Source organism: Lacerta agilis, chromosome 1 (genome assembly GCF_009819535.1).
Source record: "Lacerta agilis isolate rLacAgi1 chromosome 1, rLacAgi1.pri, whole genome shotgun sequence".
Lineage (NCBI taxonomy): Eukaryota > Metazoa > Chordata > Lepidosauria > Squamata > Lacertidae > Lacerta > Lacerta agilis.
Genome location: NC_046312.1, coordinates 101,170,990 through 101,192,941, shown reverse-complemented (window position 1 = coordinate 101,192,941; position 21,952 = coordinate 101,170,990). Strand labels below are relative to the sequence as shown.

Here is a 21,952-nt window from a genome sequence, read left to right as displayed (position 1 = left end):
AAAAACATTCATCAGCTGCCGGTGCTGGCAATGGTGGACTCTGCCTTTAGGTGGCCAGTTTCTGCAGACTTCACCTTTGGCGAATGTGGTCCATGGAAATCTGAAGGGTCATAATTGGACAACAAGTCTTAGATTCTCCATCCCCTGCTCTATATATTTTATTATTGGGGGGGGCTTTTAAGACCAGTTTTTAAAGACTTTCCGTATCAAAGAAGAACAAACAAAGAAACGATAAAAACTCACAGCATATAAACCTATACATTTGGTTGCAGCAAGCGTGCAAACCAAATGAGTCAACAATAGAAAATCACTCATAAATTGACAATCCATAAGACACAAATAATGAATAATGAATGTTCAGTTTGATTATAATACTGAGAGCAAGTATAGCCCAGTAGAGAGGCATCTGGACTTAGCTACAAGTCTAATAATCTATTTATATCTATATCAATTTAAATGCGGGTGACCGTGTCATACTGTGGATGAGAGATACGAAAATAGATCATAGTGGCTCTTGCGTCATCTATAGTATATCATCAGCTACAATATGCCTCAGTTTCACCAGAATATACCATACATGAAATGATACAAATAAGTTTAAAAAAGATGTGTGGTAATTCTCGGTGAACACTCACTCTTGTGATATTGAATGTAGTTTGAAACTGAGATGCAGATTAATGTAAGCCCTGTCACTCAAATGTCTGAGAAGATGCTGGTTGCTGCTATCAGTGGTAGGTTTTATCTTTATAATGTTGTGAATCAGCTTTGGGAAATAATTTTGAAGGATCTTTAAGAGTTAGAGCAGGCCCATCAGCAATATGTATACAAATTGTATTTTATACACCAAGACAGAAGTTATAAATCAGCAACACTTGTGACAATAAAACAAATTCAGTCCTAGGGTTGCCGACAAAAACATGTTCCAGTTAAGCATTTTTGGTTCTTTATTCAGTTTTGAACGTATTTCCTTGATTGCATTTGTGAGAGTCCACACTCCAAACTACTCTCAGATTCTATGTTGGTACTATGGAATCCAAATGAAAATGCAGACTAGAGAGCTGTTCACATGAATAAGAGTTTGTACCTGCATAATCTGCACTGGGTAAGCTTTGAGTAGTTGTTGGCTAATTGATTTCTCTCACAGTTTTAGGGTATCTCTTTGGCAGGAAGAATGACATACTGATAGTACGGGATGAATTTGGGCATGTTACTATTGGGATCATTTCCATGGGGATTGCCTAGAAGTTGTGATTAGATTTGGTTAGGTTAACAAGATTCTGGAGGCCATCATTTCTATTTTATTAAGTCCATGCAGTAAGGATGCAATGCTTAAATTTTACATGGTGGGGCCTGATTCTTTCTTCACTGTATGAACAATAGAATACTCCAGATACATTTCCAGTTCATGATAAATCTTAGGGGAGATCAACCATGCAACTTTGTCTTCATGAAGTCAACATGTTGATTTGGGCCTTTTAAGGGTTATTGCAGATTCCAGATTTAAAACCTTCACCTGCAATCAGTTTTGCCAGAGGGTCATTTTAAGGAAAAGGTGGAAGTGGAGTAGGCAAGCCCGAATACCAGTCCCACCTCATCCTTTTTATTTCTGGGCTGGCAAATGGATGTTGAAGCTGAAGCTTTGCAGATATTGGATTTGTTCCATATGAAATATGAGTTGCTGATCCCTATGGGAACTCAGTTCAGGCCTGACATAGCTGCAATACTGGATACTCCATGGAGTACTAATGAGATTAGTTCACGACATATGTAGAAGAAATGAATCAAAGGTATGAGTTCACCTTTAGGCTAATTGATCATTCTTCCTGACTGTCTGCAGGGAGATTAGATGACACCAGCTATTTACTGAACATTCATTCTGATTTGTTTGTGGTTAGGTTGACCCACATTGCATCAAACAAGGGTTATCTCACACTACCAAGTGCACTTTCCTTCACTTTTTTTATTACAAAAAAGGCCAATTGGGGCGGAGGGATTGAGTTTGTGGCTCAAGAGCTCTAAACCAACTTTAAGTGGTGAACTTAAACATACCTGCTGGTATGTTTTCCTGACTATTTCCAAGAGCTGACATTTGAATCTTTTTGTGAAATACGTCTTCCTCCCCATCCAAAAAACTAGTACCCCATGGGAAATGGGGCTTCAGCTGAGTGTATGTGTGTAGGAAACTCTGCAAGTGTAACTAGAGGTATGCAGTCTTGGTTCCTTAGATGGGGCTCTGCTGTACAGTGTCCAAAACCTAAGCTGCTGGGAGACAAGGTATTTCACACTTGCCTACAGCCTTTTGCATATTTGTTGAGGGTGATCTGACCTTGAAAACCTACTTATGTCCATGAATTGCTCTTTGCTGTAGTGAAACTAATGTTTGTAAACCTTCACCTGTTTCTTTGCTGGTGGGAATCTTCAAGAATTTTCCAGCAGGACGTTACCTCTACTACCAAAACATTTCTTCAGCCCTACTTTTTATTCTTTGAGTCAAAGGAAAAGATGTGTCTCTTCATGAATGATATTGTGAAAAATAACAAGGTCTCTCCTTTGTTTATAGTACTACATTGAAGAGGAGGTCATTGAGGGTGAACCGGGAGAGGTAAAAGCCTCTGTTTTATGCGCAAACCCCTTATTTTATTATTTTTTAATGCTTTTTCAGGGTTTTATGTGTTCCCACATAATAATCCACTAGGATGTGAAATTCATCCAGTACCCCATAGAACTGTGTGACCAATGACTTAATCAAGAAATATGGCTTGATTATTAATGCAGAGTATTAACACAATATTCAAAGAAGTACTTTTCTCCCCTGATGCTGTGTGGATGGCTTTAATTTGCAAAAGGCTCTAATGGCATTGGATTCTTTTGCTCCTGTAGTTGTTGTTATGCTCAGTGCTTTGTACACTATTAGATTAGGTTTTTCTTAACTGTTTGCTTCCCTTTGGATAGATGCAGATTCAGAGTATAATCTGCTTCAGTTTACAGAGAACAGTGAACAGTAATCCTTAAGAACCATGAAATGAAAAATATCATTTAAAAGAGGAATGGAATAGATTCAAAATAAGAGATGTACCAAAGTCTTCTTCCTGCATACTTTTATACCTGTACACATCAGTCCTGTATCCATTCATTGTGTGGTGTCATCCATTTTCATCATGCACGCCCCAATCTTGCGTTCCTATCTTTTGTTTTTTGTTTATGTGATGGCGCATCTTCATGAAATTACTGCAGAATTAATTTTTTTAAAAACGATTTAATCGATTCTCCAAACGTTTCTGTTTCAAATCTTTACAAGATGAAATATTTATTCAGGCTTTCAGTAACATGTTATCTGACTGGAGAGGGTGGGGAGTTCTGCGAGTAAAACAGAATCTATAAAATAAGAACAACACAAAATAAGCTAATATGCATGGAAATTTCTCCACTTACAAAAAGCTCTGTAGCTTATACAGGGCTTCCACTGACATTACAGGCTAGTTGAATCTGCCTGAGATGTTATCCTAAAGCAAACATGTTGTTATAATCCACTGCTAGCTGCACTGAGGTTATTTTTGTTTCCTATGATGGGCTGTCACTTTTAGAAATATTTTATAAGAAGTTTAACAATAGATACTTAAAATCATTGAATTTCTGAAATTTATTTTATTGCTGTTTTTATTTAGAATCTAACCATGTTTAAAACATGAGTATCAGTGTAAGCAACAACAACAAAAAAGCTAATATGTTGTGTACTATATCTATCACTTTCAGGTAAATTACAGTGGTGCCCTGCTAGACGGAAATAATTCATTCTACGAGTGTCTTCGTAGAGCGAATTTTTCGTCTAGCGAAGCGACAATGCAGCGCGGAGGTTTTCGCGCCGAAATTTTTTTTCTTCGTCTTGCGGGGCAGCCTTCCGCTAGCGAATGCCGTTCGTCTAGCGAGTTTTTCGTCTAGCGGGGCACCACTGTATATATATGATGCTTCAGTTTTATGAAGTAAAGTAAGCCTTATACAATTTTTTTTAATGACCTCATATACTGTACGTCTTGCAGAGACACTGATTATTCTTTGTTTAGCGATTCTCTGATCATGTATTCTGGTGTAATCTCACTCATTTTAATCTTACTAAAAGATATTCCAAAGTATAACAGTTTTAAGAGCATTTCTGACCTCTGAGCCTACCCCATCACTGATCCACATTCAAAATTCCTCTTGACGTCAGTGGGAGTTCTCTGTGTGCAATGTTGGTGCGAAAAACTCTAGTGAAATCCAACCCCAGCTGTGAATAACCAGAAACCTTTATTTAGAAAACAGTCAACCTTTTGAACAGCCAACCTGTTTCTCATGGAAACAGCTTGGGTGATGTGTGTCATGTTAATATAATAAGCACATCAAGGCATTCCTCAAATGGAAGGGGGACTTACATTGGGGGGGCAATGTAATAATGATAATATAATATAATATAATATAATAATAAATTTCATTATTTATACCCAGCCCATGTGGCTGCAGTGTTATACCTCATTGTGTCCTGCACTGCAGCATTGCTAACTCATGGCTGATGCTTCCCAGGAGTCCTCTCTGACACATTCACACACAGAATGTGAACCAAAATATTTGTGAATACCCTGAAAATTCTAGCAGTGATTCAAAAAATAATTACCGCAATTTAAATAGAAAAGAATAACTTCTCACCACTGTGGGGAAGATTGTGACCGGGTGACCTGTACAGATGCTAACTTAGGCTTCCTCAAACTTGGCCCTCCAGATGTTTTGAGACTACAATTCCCATCATCCCTGACCACTGGTCCTGCTAGCTAGGGATCATGGGAGTTGTAGGCAAAACACATATGGAGGGCCAAGTTTAAGGAAGCCTATGCTAACTGGTGATTGTCTTCTTTAATGTTCCCCCTCCACACAGGTCTGTCTTTAAACCACAGATGGAATGGATATACAGGTGAAACTCGAAAAATTAGAATATCGTGGAAAGGTTCATTTCTTTCAGTAATTCAACTTAAAAGGTGAAAGTAATATATGAGATAGTATCATGACATGCGCAAAGCGAGATATGTCAAGCCTTTATTTGTTATAATTGTGATGATTATGGCATACAGCTGATGAGAACCCCAAATTAACAATTTCAACTTTGGGGTTTTCATCAGTTGTATGCCATAATCATCAAAATTAAAACAAATAAAGGCTTGACATATCTCGCTTTGCATGTCATGAGTCTATCTCATATATTAAACTCCAGTAGCTAATGAAAACAATTGCTTACATAAATGGACTTTCCCACGATATTCTATTTTTTTTAGTTTCACCTGTAAATGTCCTCTGTCAGGTCTTCAAACAAAGGGCTGCCCTTTGTTGGGCACATGGATACACTATCCCAAACATATGGTCTCCACAGATTCCTCCCCTAAAATCTCCCCCCCCACTCCCCAATTAGTCCAATTGCGTGTTTGGATTTTTACTCCTTGTTGTATATGGAGAGAAAAGCTAGGGCTGGGAGCTGTCCATTGAAAATGGAAACCCAGGTCTATGGCAGCCCATAGTTTAATTTTTGTTTTAATTTTATTTTGCAAAACAAACAAACAAACAAAAAAACCCAGCCCGCTGCCACCGCCCACTCTTACCACCGCCCACTTCCGGGTTGGCGGAGCACTGGAAATAGCTTGTGCCCATGCGCAAGCGTAATTTCCGGCGCACTTCCGGGTCTGAGGAGGCCCGTGCGCATGTGCTCAAGCTATTTCCGGTGCTCTACCGACTCGGAAGTGCGCCGGAAATGATGCTTGCACACGCATATGGGCGTACGCTCCCCACCCTCCGGCCCACTGCGCGATCAGCACTGTAGGAACCGGCCCGAGGCCTGGTAAGTTTGCCGACCCCTGACTTATCCCAAATGTGTTAATTCAGCAAGTCCTTTCAACCACCACACAGGTACATTAAGTTATTTTATATTTTATATTTTATGAGTGCCAACAATAATCAATACAATCCATTGTTGGGGTGAGGGTTATTGTTGGGATAAGGGTTAATATTTTTGTTTTGTTTTGCAGTATGCATGAAAACTGTTAGAGCCTCTTTCTGAACAAGCCCATGTGCATCTCGCTTACGCTGATCTTGAAATGCAGTGACCTGATTCACATATCACATTAACCCATGGTTAAAATAATGTTTTAACCTTATTTTAACCATAGTTAAAATATGAAACCATGGGTGCTTTGCTCCTCTCCCGCTCCTGCAGCACTACTTGGAAGCAAGTCACGGTGGGGCTTGTTGTGTAGTTCAAACCTGCACTTGTGGTTTCTTTCCCCCCAGACAAATCATATGGGGTAAACCAAACACCAGACCATGCAAATTCTTTATTACGGTCACCGACCAGCACAATAAATTGCATTGCATCGTCAATATTTAATTTTTTTGAAATAAACTAAAATAACTTATCTGAAAGGGATCAATCATCCTTTGATCCTTATTTTATATATTAATTATTTACTTACTATACGGTATAAATTAAAACGGAGTCTGTCTGGCTCTGATCAGGAGCTGATTTGAGTGCCTCCTGTATAGGTTTGTTCCCTAGCAGCATGACAGAAGCAGAAGTAAAGGGAGAGTGCAACCAGGGGTTGAGGAAGGGGGGCGGTCGGCCCAGGTGTCATCACTGGGGGGGGTGACATTCGGCGCGCCACCCTCCCACGACTCTCAAGCCTATCCTGAGCCATTGGGGGGAGGAGGGAGCTGCACTACCTTGCCGGCGGCCTCCCCCCATCCCTCTTCATTTTGTCAGCTTGGGGGAGGCTTGGGAGACACAGGTGGGCGGCACGCCGTTGCCCCCTGCTCGCGTGCTGCTTCCTGGGGGGGGGGGAAGCCTCCCCCAAGCTGTCAAAAGGAAGAGGGAAGGGAGGAAGGCTGCTGGCAAAGCGGTGCGACTTCCTCTTTCCTGCCCAGGAAGCAGCCTGCCATGTGTGGCTCGCTCTGCCCCCTCCCCCAGGTGTCTCGCCTCCTGGGACACTCGCCCCGCCCCTATGGCCCTGCCCCCGGGTGCACAGCATGTGCGCCACTCTGGGGGCCACAGCAGCTAGCTCCACCTCTGAGTGCAACCCCTTTAAGCAGCATGCACCAGTACACTGCTTGTTCACATTAAACCATAGTTTGTTCTAACTATAATTTAACGTCACATGGGAACCAGGCCACTGTATATTATAGAAACTTTAAAAAAAAAATGAAGAGGAGATAAAAGTTTGGTTGGTTGCAAGTTGCTTTGAGTTGCCCCGGGCGAGAAAAAGCGACTAACAAATTTAATAATCAATGATAAAGTGATAGTAATAAAAGGTTCTACAGCTATTCCAAGGTGCTAATTGAAACCCACAATGCTTCCCCACATTCCTAGATAATTACGGAGATTACGGAGACAACATACACCACGGGATCTGCTCCTCACACGGTAACCACTACAAGTCATACTACTGAAACCATGGACACTGCTCACAAGGCCTCTCCTCCTGTCAGAAAAAAGGTTGTGCGGAAAAAAGTGGACACGTCAAAGTTTATGACACCTTACCTGGATCACAGTTCGAGAATGCAAAAGCTCTTCAGTGAAGTAAGTCAAAAGTTGTTTGTAACCTCTCCCATGTGAAACAATTGAGTCCCAAATGAATGAGCTTATGACTAAGTCCAAACTTTCAGAGGTTTTATATTTGTGTTGTACACGGTTGGTTTTTTAAAAAAATATCTCAGTTGTTTTCAATTTAGAAATATTTGCTTGTTTTTTAAAAAATGAATATTATAGCTAGCAACATTACAAATGACACTCACCTGTTATTTTTCAGTATAGTAGATATTGGTAACAATGAAGGAGGGAGGAGGCCTGGCCTCATCTCCACAGAGCTAATTTCAAAATTATATTGGCATCCACACAGCATTTCCATCCCTGCCATCAAGCCTAAAGTTTGATGAACAAAAAGCACTACTTAGGGAAATAGGGAAACTATATTTCACACTAGGCTTGTATTTCTCTCCTTAGGGGTGCATAGAATGTCTCTATAAATACCACTTAAAATCTTCAGGTGAAAGCATTTCCACGTCACAGTTTCCAGAGGATTCACAATAAGAGCTTGATAGCATGTTGACTCTGTCCTCATTTTGCTCTATTTTCCCTTCCAGAACAAATACAAAGAGAAGTTTAAGAAGGAGAGAGGGAAGCCATATGCAAGCACAAATGACACCCCTGAACTTCGAAGAATCAAGAAAGCCCAGGACCAGCTCAGTGAGGTAAGCGCCAGGGCTGTCAGAGCATTTAAGCAGTGAGCCGTGCCTCTCTGAAGCTATTTTAATTCTAGTGAGGAAGGCAGGAGCCATACGGATAAAGTTACAGTAAGCCAATCTGGAACCTTAGAAGAAATGTTGCTAAGATTCTTGGCATAGCAAACTGCAGACTCGGCATCAAGCTAGAAATTACAGGATTCAGATTAAACGCCTAGATACCTGTGAGTCAAGGAGGGGGGAATAATAGCTTTTGACCAGCGACACCCACAGACCCACCCACCCACCCACCCACCTACCTACAAACACACACACACACACACACACACACACACACATGCTCTTATTCAATAAAGGAAATGTGGGCATTGAGGCACTGCGGGCCAAGAATGGCAAACACAGGCTGGGTGCTGATGTGCACTCAGATAGCTCACCTGCATTGAGATGCACATTCATACCTGATGAAGCCTCCACTTTCACTTAATGGTATAGTTGGAAGTGGACATTTCCAGCTGCTTGAAATTTCCACGCCCGTAAAACATGATGATGCATGTATCTGTTGTATATGCTGTTAATTATGGGCTCCCCATTCTGTATATGTGGTTTCTGTAGGTTAAATATCGCATGGCTGGTGATGCGGCGAAGACTGACTGTCACGTGGATGGACAAGCGAGAGACATAGAACATGCAAAGAAGGTCTCCCAGCAAGTTAGCAAGGTTAGACCGAAAAACAGGAAGGGTGCAGATATGGTGAATCTCTCTGGGGAATAAATTCCACATTCGGGAAGCTACCACTGAATTTATTCTTCTTCTTTAGGGGATATTTGGCTGTAAAATGTCCAGAGTGTAGGCTTTAGGTGAACAAACAGAGGTCCTTCCCTTAACCTTGTGCAATCAATTGCCGGTTTGTCTCTCTAGGTGTTATACAAACAGAACTGGGAAGAGAATAAGGAAAAGTACCTGCTCCCTCCTGATGCTCCCGAGTTTGTGCAGGCTGTAAAAGCTTCCGAAATTTTCAGCAAGGTAGGCCAGGCCCCGAAAGGCCCTGCATTATTTCCCCATTCATTTGGTGCCTCCTTCATTCAGCTTACGTTTCCCAAATAGAACGTGTTGTTGTTGTTTCCCTTTCTCTAAGAAACGATATACCGAAGACTGGGAAGCGGACAAAGCATTATTCTACCCTTATGATGACAGCCCCGAACTAAGGAGAGTAGCACAGGCGCAAAAGTCTCTCAGTGACGTAAGTAGCGAGATCCTGCTAGTGCGATGCGGACCTGTGTCGTTGGATAAGGGAGTCCATGTTTAACACGCTTCAGGCGGCAAACACTTGATAGGATCATTAAGATATTTTAGTCAGCATGAGGGTGTGGGTGGGTGTTCTCTTCCTAAGCTGAAATGTAAGGATGACAATTTGTCCTTCAAGCAGCATGCAGCTGCAATCCTAAGCACATTTGCTAGGGAGTAAGGCTCCCTGACACCACTGAGACTTACTTCAGAGTAAACCTGCTTAGGATTGCCAAACGCTATAGAGCAGTGGTGCTAATTTGATTGCCTTTATTTTACTAGTGAGTGCAAACTAGCTCCTCTGTGAATAGCCGTGTTAAGAGAAAGCAAGAGTGAATGTCTTCCTCGTTGAAACAAGCAGGTCTTGTCTGTCCCTGTTGTTTCAGATTGTCTACAAAAAGGGGCACGATGAACGCAAAGCTAAATACACTTCTCTGCCAGACCCACCTGATGTGGAACTTGCCAGGAAAGTGACCCGACAGCTCAGTGATGTGAGTATACTGTAGCATAGAGGGTAGGGAAAATACCAAGTGCTGTAAAAGGCAAAGCTATGCTTACCATGTGGCCTTCTGCAGTCATTCTGGCCGCATCTCGATTTCCTGTTCAATCTTACCTCTCCCTCTCTTCCACCCTCTTTTTCCATCAGTGGAGACTGCTATTGTACTCAAGTCCTGCTTATCAGCTTCCCATAGACTGTCTATACACCATATATTTAAAGTACATGACTTCCACCATATATTTAAAGTACATGACTTCTTGGGAACTGCAGTTACCCTACACAGAGGTACAATTCCCAGCACCCTAAACAAACAACAGTTCCCAGGATGCTTTGAAGGAAGTAATGGTGTGTACCCAGCCTTGATTCACTACTGTGAGAACTTGATCTGATCTAGCAGGGGTTTTCTCATTTACATTAAGCATTAAAAAATAACTAACCATTTGATTCATTTTTGATAGTACCACTGGTCCTGCTAACTAGGGATGATGGGAATTGTAGTCCAAAAACAGCTGGAGATCCAAGTTTGGGAAACCCTGGTCTAATCCCATTTTGAATCTTTCTAAGTTAGTGGCCATCAGTACACCTGGCAGAGCATTCCATAGTTTAACTATATGTTGTGTGAAGAAGCGTTTCCTCTTGAATATTTTACCATTCAACTTCATCATAAGAGCCTTGCTGGATCAGACCAAAGGCAAATTAGGCAATCTATTGTGTGAGGTAATTCAGTTATGGAAACCAACACTGGAGAGACCTAAAATGCTAAAAAAATAAAAAATAAATGTGCCTCTCCATTTCATTCCCATACAAAATAATGCTTCACAGACTCAGGAAATGTGACGGCAAACAGAATGCCCATATCTGATTTCATGCGTTGAATTAATTGCACAACTGATGAATTCCACAACCATGAAGCATGACTAATAAAGTTGATATTTAGGTATAATTAATCTAGTACCACGATGGAAAGAAGAGGGATGAAATTAATGTGGTCGTGTAATTTGTTGTAAATAGCCAGTAAATGAAACTCAGAACCAAAGTAGATTGTGATAACAAAAATAATGTCTGACCCCCTCATTTACGTTAGTCATGAATTGCTGCATTTTCCATTGCTCTCTTCCTTTGATGGAGTGTCTTTTAATATATCTCACTACTGGTCTCTCTAATTTTCCCCAAACTTACCTTTTAGGGTTAGGATAGGCAACTACAGGAACAGAGCACAGACCAGAAGTCTAGGGCAGGAAGATTAATAAGAGTAGTTTGGAAGCCAATGCTTTTTGGTGGTGGGACAAAATAAGATAACTGAGTTAGTGGGAAAGTGCTGTAGCTCAGTGGTAGAACATCTTCTTTGCCTGCAGAGTTCAATCTCCAGCATCTTCAGGTATGACTGGGAGAGATCCCTGCCTGAAAACCTGGAAAAACACTGCCAGCCAGTGTAGACAAAACTGTGCTAGATAGACTAGTGGTCTGACTCCATATAAGCCAGCTTCCTGTGTTCCTATGAGATCCTGGGGTTTTTGGTGACCCCCTTTCTTTCTTTCCTGTCTGTCAGCACGCACCACCACTTACACAATTAGTGAGAAACTTTCATACGTCTATGTAGCCTTTTGTTCTATAAAGGGTACATTTTATATTTATTGTGATTCGTTATCTTAGGCCAATAACATGTGTGTAGATTCTACAGTACTGTGAAGATTTGATTGAATTTGCTACTGTAGCATACATGAAATGCAGCCAGAATTTTAATTGCAAAAGGTTGGAAAGGAGAAGCTATCCCATCCAAATTAGACTGGCAAAACAAATTGTGAGAATATGCAGAACTAGCCAGATTATCAGCAAGGTTCCGAGATGTTACCGATGAAAAATTCAATAGGGAGTGGGATGTATACAGGGTTTATTTAAAAGAACATTGCAAAAATATAAATCCATTGGGAGATCTGGATTGACTTTCTGCATGTAATAGGAGAATCTTATAAAATTAATGTAATTGAAACAACCTAGAGGAGGCAAAATTTAGTGTGCAGATAAAGAATGAAATCTGGGGACCGGAGGTCATGTTGAACCCAACTACAAATTGTTACATGCAACAAGCACCAACTATGGAATGAATGTTTGTTTATTTTTGTTTTTGTTTTTCCTTTCTGTTGATTACTTATGTTACACAGTTTTTAAAACTAATAAAGCATATATATAGAGAGAGGGGGGAGGGAGAGAGAGAATTCTATACAAATTCAAGTTGCAGTTCCCTCACCTCCCAATAATGCTCAGGAGTAAAAAAACCAAAAAAGACCAATGGGAAACATTTAAGGGATGTTGAAAAGTATAGCGGTTTCATAGCAGCTGTGGTGAAACAAACATGTTATAGGAGTTGATGAGATTCCTTTACTTTAGTTGGCTGTGCACAGTTCAATATTTGTTTTTGTTTTCTGCAGCGCAACTATCATGAAGACTATGACAAGAAGATCAAGGGCAAATGGAGCCAAACTCCATGCTATGATGTTGCAGTTGCCAGAATGAATGCTGATAACTTGAGCCCGGTAAAGAAAGTGTATTGCAATTCAGCAAATGAGTACGAATTTTGTGCTTTGATCACTGCGTTTCCGTGCTGCTTTCTAGATTCTCATTTCCTTTCCCAGTTAAATTCCAACTTAGACCCGTGTTTTACTGAACTGGGTATAACTGTATTTTCTGCTCTTTACAGAGAAAATACCAAGAAGACTGGGAGAATCAGAAAGACCAAATCTACTTTATGCAGACAGACACACCAGAGTATGCAGTTAATAAGAAAGCTGGAGTAACTGCCAGTAAGGTATGCTTGATATTCTCAGTACTTATTTAGATTGTGCCCTCTCTGAAATACTTTAGCAATTTCCCAATCCATATTTGAACAGGCATCCACTGTTATTCCCATTTCACAATTGAAATGAATATTGCATCAATTTTCAACATGTTCAAGGCCTTTTGCTGCCCTTGGTGAACCTGGGATGAAGGCATTTCTATGTGAATTGAGAGCATGTCATAGGGAGTATTCTTGATCAGCTCTCTGTTTGCATGTAGAAAGGTCAGCTTCTGTGGGCTCCCCTTGTATTGTGCTGCCCCAGGTACAGTAGCTGCTTAATCTGCCTCTGTGGTCAAAGTCACCTTGCTGCTGGCAAGTAGTTGGCAATTCTCTTGGCTCTTAGTATTACTGAAGACACTGGGCACTGACAATATAGTTTTTTGCCCATTGTTATCTTTCTCAGATTCCATAGCATAATTTCAGCACAATGGATAATACAGTGGTACCTCAGCTTATGAGCTGAATTTGTTCCGGAGGTCCGCTCTTAACCTGAAACCGTTCTTAACCTGAGGTACCACTTTAGCTAATGGGGCTTCCTGCTGCCGCCACGCCATCGGCATGCGCTTTCTGTTCTTGTCCTGAGGTAAAGTTCTTAACCTGAGGTACTACTTCTGGGTTAGTGGAGTTTGTAACCCGAGGTGTTTGTAACCTGAGATACCACTGTACAGCCTGAAAAGAGTGTGTTTTTTTAAAAAAAAAAACACACACACACACAGCATCACTTGCAGGTATAACACATTTTACTTACATCACATGAGATGAGCACAAACAGCTGCTTGAATCACAGAAGAAATGCCAACTGTTGGCTGTAAATGGCACTAAATTTCTTAAGAGTCTTAGCTTTGCACTTTTCCCTCACTGAAGAAGCTAAGTAAATTACTCAAATATATTTTATAAAAAGAATTGAAAGATAAGCAACACTATAAATAGTGCCAACCAGGAATTTAAGAGACTCAAAGTACACAAGTTTGGGAAAGTGAGTATTTTTCTTCTTAATTTTGCTAGATAAAATACAAAGAAGATTACGAAAAATCCAAGGCTTCTACAGATTATAATGTGCTTCCAGCTACAGAGAACCCACTGCTCAAACATCTGAAAGCTGCTGGAAATCTTGTGAATGATGTAAGTGTGGTTTGTTTCTCCAGGGATAGTTTTGACCAAGACCAATCAATAGTTTGTTGTAGCTATTTATCATAATTAGGACTCTTTTTATGGATTTGCTTTGCAAGCCTATGGATTTGCTTTGCGAGTTAGCTAGATCAACTGACTAACAATCTTTTATTGATTAAAAATGTGCCTCCGATTAAAAACTTACTAAAAATTGTTAGTCGCAATAGCTGAATGGGCCCTCCAGATTCAGATACTTTGGAATGCTAGTAGTTAGAGGACAAGGAGTGGACAGAGATCTGTTGCCTTCATGGACAGATATGAACAGAGGTGAAAGCTGTTCCCTAGTTCTGCTGGATCTCTCAGGGCCTTTGATACCATCAACCATGACATCCTTCTGAACTGTCTAGAGGAGCTGGGAGCTGGGGGCACTGTTGTGCAGTGGTTCTGCTCCTTCCTGCTAGGCCATGTTCAGAAAGTGGTGTTGTGGGATGAGCGTTCAAACCCCTGGGCTCTCACTTGTGGGGTGCCTCAGGGCTCCGTCCTCTCTTCCATTCTTTTTAACATCTACATGAAGTTGCTGGGAGAGATCATCAGGGGGTTTGGGCTAGGTGTCTACCAGTATGCAAATGATACCTAGCTCTACCTCTCCTTCAGATTTGAACCAATGAGGGCAGTGAAGGTCCTGTGTGAGTGTCTGGAGGAAGTTGGCGGATGCGTGGCGGCTAACAGATTGAGGTTGAATCCTGACAGTACAGTTCTTGAGGGGCAGGGCAGGTGTAGAGGACACCTTGGTCCTGAACGGGGTAACCGTGCCCCCAAAAGACCAGATGCACACCCTGGGACTTATTTTGGACTCTCAGCTGTCCACAGAGGCCATCTGGCATGCAGGCTGAGATCCTACCTGCCCTTATACTGTCTCACCAGAGTGGTGCGTGCCCTGGTTATATCCCACTTGGACTACTGCAATGCACTCTACATGGTGCTACCTTTGAAGGTGACTCGGAAGCTACAGCTATTGACTGGGAAGTGACCACCAAGACCATATACACCGAGTACGTTTCCAAGCACAATTCAAAGTGCTGGTGCTGACCTTTAAAGCCCTAAACAACTTCAGCCCAGTATACCTGAACATCTCTGCCCCATTGTTCAGCCCAGACACTGAGGTCCAGCTCCAACGGCTTCTGGTGGTTCCCTTACTGCGAGAAGGCAAGTTACAGGGAACCAGGCAGAAGGCCTTCTCAGTAATGGTGCCCTTCCTATGGAACACCCTCCCAACAGATGTCAAGGAAATAAACAACTACCTGACTTTTAGAAGACATCTGAAGGCAACCCTGTTTAGGGAAGTTTTTAATGTCTGCCATTTTATTGTATTTTTAATATTTTGCTAGAAGCCACCCAGATGGGTGGGGTATACTAATACTACTACTAATAATAAAATGAATGAATGAATGAATGAATAATAGGGCGTCTCTGCTAACTGCTGTTGCAAACAGGGTTCTTTGGTCTGATCCAGCAAGGCTCTGCCTAAATTCTTATCATTTTGGATCAGAAAAAAATGTGCATTTGAATCCAAATGTCCCTTCTCAGCAAATTTAAGGCAGCCCAATCTTGCTAATCTAATGGCACCATGATGAGTGGAGGGAATCATGTTATTTGATGGGGGTCTTTTACAATATGGCTTTTCCTTCCACCTGGCAGAGGTTATATAAGGAAGCATATGAAAAAGCGAAAGGAACCAGCATTAATTACTGTGACACTCCCAAATATCAGATTGACAACGTTCTGAAAAACTTCAGTGATGTAAGTATGGCAGCAATTAAATAGTGGTCCCAATGAGACTTCCATAAACTGGTAAGTTTGTTGTAACTTCCGGCACTTCTCCTCTAGGTTAAATATAAAGAGGGATATCAGCAGAATATTCTGGGCAAGTACATAGGCACCTTTGAGGACCCATATCAAACACACTGCATGAAAGTTGCAGCCATGAAGAGCGATGTAAGTATGGATTCCACTTCCTAATACTGTCTTCCCCTGTTCAGATGAAGTTTCTGGTGGTTATTGATCCCTTGTGACCTTTCCTAGAAAAACTACAAAGCCGACTATGAAGAGGACAAGGGAAAGGGCTACTTCCCTCAGACCATAACTCAAGAATATGAAGTCATGAAGAAGTTAGACCAGTGCAAAGATGTGAGTATTTGCTTCCTATGGGATCCTACCTTCATCTTATCTTATCTTACGCTATGTGATCAGGAATTTCAAGGAGCTCATGGAAGGAGCTGAAGTGTTTCCTTTTTAAATTTCTTAACAGATTTTCCAGAAGCACACAACATTTCAAATGTGTAAATCACAATTTAAAACACAGATGAATTAACAAATATACATCTCTGTTAACATATATACACAAGCCAAAGATCAGGCTTAGGCTAAGTACTAATTAACTGCATCAGTCATGGACTTTAATAATTCACAGAACTGAAGATAAGTGCTCTTCCTTCTTTTGAAATATTCATCCTGCTAATAAAAGGTCTGTTTTGAGTCAGGTGCAAATTGTACATTACTCACGAAGGCATGTAATGGAGCTATAATACTTTGACTGAAAAGCAGTCATAGAAGGCAGGTTATTATTAGTGGGGGGAGAAATATGAGGAAGAGAATGATTTTGAGCTGGAAAATGTCCAGTGGAGAAAAGCTTCAGCTACTTCTCTGCTGAGAATTTCAGCCTCTTGGGGCTTTACTTCATTAAAATAGAAATGGTGTGGCATTCTGCAGTCATTTGCATGTGAATTGTAGCTAACCCTCAGGTCTCATAATTTTGAAAGGTGACATCTTCATATGCTTTTTACAGGTTTCTTGTGACATCTACTGGCCAGAATATGCTTAGCTTTCTCACACGTAACTTCTCAAGTAAAACTGTGCACACCGATGTTGCACACTCCCTTTAGGCACAGCAGGGCAAATAATGGTCTGTGCCTCTGATTTATATATACCGCCAGCCAGCCATCTATATATATGGTGCTTGGCAAGTATATATGGTTTTGTGCCAGGGTTGCACCATCACCTGTGATTCTGTTGTCTGTGAAATCCCACAAGATGATGTTGAACAGTAAATATACTAAAATCTGTTTCATATTTCATGAGCTGGACATCTGAAGCCCATTGGAACTTTATAACTTTGGTAGTCTTGAGTGCTTTCAGATCTGCAAAAGACAGTCTTGCAAACTTGGTTGGCCAGTAGTATTTTTTGCTGAATTTATTTCTTTCATAAAATTTATGTACTGCTTGATTTGTAAACGCAACAACAACCTCAAAGCGATTTACTGCTGTATAATTCTATTATTACTGGTACCTGCTGGAAATTAAATGTCTTTTTCTTTTTCTTCCCTCTAGTATACCTACAAAAAGCATCCTGATAAGCTCAAATTTACACAAGTGACAGACTCCCCTGTTCAGACACAAGCGCAGATCAATTCCAAGCAGCTGAGTGATGTAAGTTACCTGGCAACTCAAACAAACTCCAACTCAAGCAACAAACTCTTAGGTTTCATGAGACTGTGTCTGGCAAACAAGTGGTGGTGATGTTGTGGATTCACCTCACGACAACAGATCACCAATTCAGAAATGGGCATAATACGTGTTCTGTAAGATGACTTGATAGATTTATGCAGAAGCAGGAATATGCACTGGCCTACTCTGTTAACAGAGATGTGCGGATTCCAGATTCCTTGAAAGGTTTATGCGCTTGACATGAATCCTTGTGCATGATAGAAATAGTTGTGTGCATGATAGAAATGGTTGAACAATTGTACGCAAATGGTGTGTATTAGAGAGGGTAAATGTTCTTACCTCTTACTCAGTTTCATTGCGCTAGCATTTCAGCTGAAGCCCTCAATGTCGTTATTTGTTCACCTGCATTTCAGCTGAACTACAAGGCCAAACACGAGAGTGAGAAATTCAAATGTTCCATCCCTCCGGATGCCCCCTTGTTCCTCCAGTCCAGAGTCAATGCATATAACATCAGTGATGTAAGTACATTAGAACTTGACATGTTCTTTCTAGGACTGAGCTTTGTTATTCAATGCTGGTGATCTGTGAGCCCTGGGAATAGTAGACTTTTATGTCCATTAGTTGCTTATGAATGTTAGCAGCTGCTTTTGTAGGGGAAGTCTTGTATAATGAAGCAAACTACTCTCTAGCGATTTTAATTTTTAAAAAAATGTCTTATACAGTTAGAGCGTTATATACACTCTGCAATATTTTCTTCTTCTTTGATGATTACTCATAGCTGAGTAAGGTTGCTTTCCATGAATTTGGTCTTAACAGTGTGTCCATAAGTGGCTGTGGAGGCCAATTCTGGATCTTCACATCCTTCCACAGTGGGGACATAGGTTTCCGGGTGGGAGTTGATCATGGTGAGGATTTGCCAAGCGTGCCTTCCTCTTAGCACGTTTCTCCCTTTCGTCCTGAGTTCGTGCTTCTTCAAATTCCATGACCCCTTTGGTGAAGGCTGTTCTCTAATTGGAGCACTCGCAGGCCAACAATTCCCAGTTGTTGGTGTTTATACTACATTATTTTATTTTATTTTATTTTACTCTGTGAGCTGCCCTGTGATCTTATGATGAAAGCTTGTGTATAAATCTAATTATTATTAATAATAATAACAACGACAAGAACACCATAATAAATGGATTGATTTTTGCATTACATCATCCTAATACTATGTCCCACCTTCCTCATGTTAATTTGTTTCTTCTGCTTCTGTGTCAGACTTGCTATAAGTACGACTGGGAGACATCGAAAGATAAGGAATTTGAGATCAAGTTCGATGCCATTCCGATTCTTGCCGCCAAAGCCAATCGAAAAATTGCAAGCGATGTAAGTGTTGCAGAGAAATGCAGTTTTCAGGCTGATTTGGATCAGCTTGCAGTGCACAATGTTGAAGACCATCAATGTCTTATCCCCACATAGGTAGAATATAAGAAAGCTTATGAACAGAGCAGAGGGAAGCTAGTTGGAGCTCTGAGCATCGAGGACGATCCCAAGATGCTACATTCTCAAAAAGTAGCCAAACTGCAGAGCGACGTAAGTACCCATTCCGAACACACTACATCGGTTAGCACTAATAGGAGGATACCTGCAGGGTACCAAATTCTTCATCCATTTATTTAAGTACTTCTGACTCCCTGCAATAAAACTTCTGATATATTTGCAAAAATCATGTGTAAATCACGTCCAATACTGATGATGATGGTGATAATAATAATAATAATAATAATAATAATAATAATAATAATAATAATAATAATAATAATAATAATGCATATTAGAAGAGTCCTACAGGTCTTTAAAAAGCTGTTTATGTCAAGCATTGATGAACTGTCGTCAGTTCTGTAGTCAAAATTATGAATCAGCAAGTATAGAACATTCCATCTAGCGGGACTCCCCCAAGCCACGCCCTTTGCCAGCCCTGTTCTGCATGCTTCTTGATTGCTTTTGCCTAGCTGCTATGTGCCTGTGAATTGTGATAACAGTCTGGATGGATAATGGAGAGGTAAGTGTGTGTGTGGATGTGCCCAGGGGGTGAGGTATGGATGTTTATAGAAACCACCTCTGACTTTCGCATGGCTGGAATGTAGCCTCCTGTATTAAGTTAAGAAAGTCTGCCCAGGGTCCAAATAGCCAAGCACATGTGCCCAAGCATGCTGCCTTCACAGGCTTCCCCATTTTTCCTTTTGTAGGCTAGATCCTAGTCATGCTGCAACCCAGGCTACCTCAGCTCTTGGAGTGACTTTTTGTGGTTTTTGAGGAGCAGAAGGGTGGAGCCCTGAAAAGCCTTGCTAGTACATGTGCAGAAGCTCCAGTATATAGCCAAAAGTGCCTACATGGCTATCTGGATCTTCTCAAAAACAGTTTACGAGTATAAAATAAAATGTTTAAAATTGTTAATGAAAGAAGTTAAGGTCAGGTTTTAACATTTTTGAAAGGGTGATTAAAATCAACAGTGGCTAAAGAGAAAAGATTAGAACATGTCAAGATGACTATCTGTCTGGATGGATTTGCCAAAACAAAAAAAGTTTTTGACAGGCACCGAAAAGAGTACAGCGAAGGTGTCTGCCTGATGTCAATCGGCAGGGAGTTCCAAAGTGTAGCTTGCTGCCACACTAAAACACAGATTTCTTACACCCTCTTTTCTGCACCCCTTTGCTCTCCTTTCACAATGCTCTTCAGGTTCAGTCGATGTGTAAAAAAAAAAAAAAACAAAGTGTAATGACATGCACAGTCAACTTTTATTGCTACATGACGACTTTTATATTTCACTCCCGGCAGAGACTATATAAGGAAGCATATGAAAAAGCTAAAGGAACAAGTATCAACTACTGTGATACCCCGAAGTATCAACTTGACAATGTGCTGAAAGGCTTCAGCGATGTAAGTGTGGTTGCAATTGCTCTTAGATTTATGGCCTGAAGAAGACTTTGCTAAACCCCATTATGCCTATTGCAACAATTATGCCTATTGTAACATGTTGCACTTCTCCTCTAGGTTAAATATAAAGAGGGATATCAGCAGAATATCTTGGGCCGGTACATAGGCACCTTTGATGACCCGTACCAATCACACTGCATGAAAGTTGCAGCCATGAAGAGCGATGTAAGTATGGATTCCACTTCCTTAACCCGTTCAGATAGAGTTCGTGGTGGTTATTGACCCCTTGTGCCTTTTCCTAGAAAAACTACAAAGCCGACTATGAAGAGGACAAGGGGAAGGGCTACTTCCCTCAGACCATAACTCAAGAATACGAAGCCATGAAGAAGTTAGACCAGTGCAAAGACGTAAGTCATGGATCCTGCAAGATCTTACTTATATCCTGATTTACTTCACATTTTATAGTCGAGATTTCCACAGAATTAACGGAAGGAGCCGAAGTGCATCCTTTTTAAAAGTTTGTTCTGTATTTCCCAGCATGCATCGGATGCAAAGGCCCTTTTGTGGGTCCTGCCAACATCTGAAGGATGGTTGGTGGAAACTTTAGTGAGGACCTTCTCTCTTGCTTTGCCTAAGTTCCTGAACTCCCAACCTTGGAAGAGCCATCTGCTCGGAAGGCTTTTCTTTACTACCCGAGCACCTTTTTTTTTTGTTTTGACGGCCTTTTGGCATGGCTGATGCCTCATTTAATGTCGTCATCTTACCTGCTGCTCTTCTTTTGTTTTTCTGTACAGTCGTACCTCAGCTCCCGAATGCCTTGGGAGCCGAACGTACCGGTTGCCAGGCAATCAAAAACTGGGAAGTTTTCGAAAAAAATTTGGAAGCCGAACGTCCGGCGCGGCTTCTGCTATTGTTTCCGGTGCGCTTGCATAATCAGAAACAAATCAGAAGCCGCGCCTTGGTTTCTGAACGTTTCGGGAGTTGAACAGATTCCGTTCGACTTCCGAGGTACAACTGTATTTTCTATTTTAGGTTAATGATTTTTAAACGTTGGGTGGTAGTCCCACTCAAAGCAGACCCACTGAAATCAATGGAGTTGGCAAACTCAGGCCCGTTCATTTAAATGGGTCTATTCTGAGTAGGACTAGTCTAGGTTACAACACTTGGATACAAACTGCCTTGGTTTCACTATGGCTATTTGAAGAAGGATATACAGGTTTTAAAAAAACCATAGCAAGAAAAGAACTATGTACTAGAATTCTATTTACTTAACGTTTTGAGGGTGGGAGCTCATATGGACACACATACACACGACAGGGGCACATTTGACCCCCAACTCCACTCCCTCTAACATGCAGTCGCACACCAGACAAGGAAATCTGGCTCTCCACCCACCAAGCAGCAATCGTGGCCTGCAGAGAAATACCTGCCATTGCTGGCTTAAGTGAGAGATGAGGACTCAATGAGTAAAAAGAGAGACAAAAATTAGCAGGTGTATTGTTGGTACAGACTTGACAAATTGTGCACCTCAGCTTTCTGCTAATTAATAA

At 41.1% G+C, this 21,952-nt stretch overlaps 1 protein-coding gene across 50 annotated transcripts in view; it reads left to right on the top strand.

Moving 5' to 3' along the window:
• Nucleotides 1-21,952, top strand: part of NEB (nebulin) — a 158,039-nt gene that overhangs the window by 5,586 nt on the left and 130,501 nt on the right. For 48 of the 50 annotated variants that reach the window (XM_033164634.1, XM_033164970.1, XM_033164961.1 and 45 more), the window contains 20 exons: nucleotides 2,561-2,602; nucleotides 7,379-7,588; nucleotides 8,152-8,259; nucleotides 8,863-8,967; nucleotides 9,169-9,273; nucleotides 9,386-9,490; nucleotides 9,921-10,025; nucleotides 12,463-12,567; nucleotides 12,732-12,839; nucleotides 13,875-13,991; nucleotides 15,678-15,779; nucleotides 15,867-15,974; nucleotides 16,062-16,166; nucleotides 17,367-17,465; nucleotides 17,897-18,001; nucleotides 18,744-18,851; nucleotides 18,945-19,058; nucleotides 20,304-20,405; nucleotides 20,520-20,627; nucleotides 20,705-20,809. In XM_033164634.1, coding sequence (XP_033020525.1) covers nucleotides 2,561-2,602; nucleotides 7,379-7,588; nucleotides 8,152-8,259; nucleotides 8,863-8,967; nucleotides 9,169-9,273; nucleotides 9,386-9,490; nucleotides 9,921-10,025; nucleotides 12,463-12,567; nucleotides 12,732-12,839; nucleotides 13,875-13,991; nucleotides 15,678-15,779; nucleotides 15,867-15,974; nucleotides 16,062-16,166; nucleotides 17,367-17,465; nucleotides 17,897-18,001; nucleotides 18,744-18,851; nucleotides 18,945-19,058; nucleotides 20,304-20,405; nucleotides 20,520-20,627; nucleotides 20,705-20,809 — 2,166 coding nt within the window. The remainder of the gene's footprint in view (nucleotides 1-2,560; nucleotides 2,603-7,378; nucleotides 7,589-8,151; nucleotides 8,260-8,862; nucleotides 8,968-9,168; nucleotides 9,274-9,385; nucleotides 9,491-9,920; nucleotides 10,026-12,462; nucleotides 12,568-12,731; nucleotides 12,840-13,874; nucleotides 13,992-15,677; nucleotides 15,780-15,866; nucleotides 15,975-16,061; nucleotides 16,167-17,366; nucleotides 17,466-17,896; nucleotides 18,002-18,743; nucleotides 18,852-18,944; nucleotides 19,059-20,303; nucleotides 20,406-20,519; nucleotides 20,628-20,704; nucleotides 20,810-21,952) is intronic. The other 2 variants (XM_033164985.1, XM_033164977.1) reach the window with 2 other exon arrangements.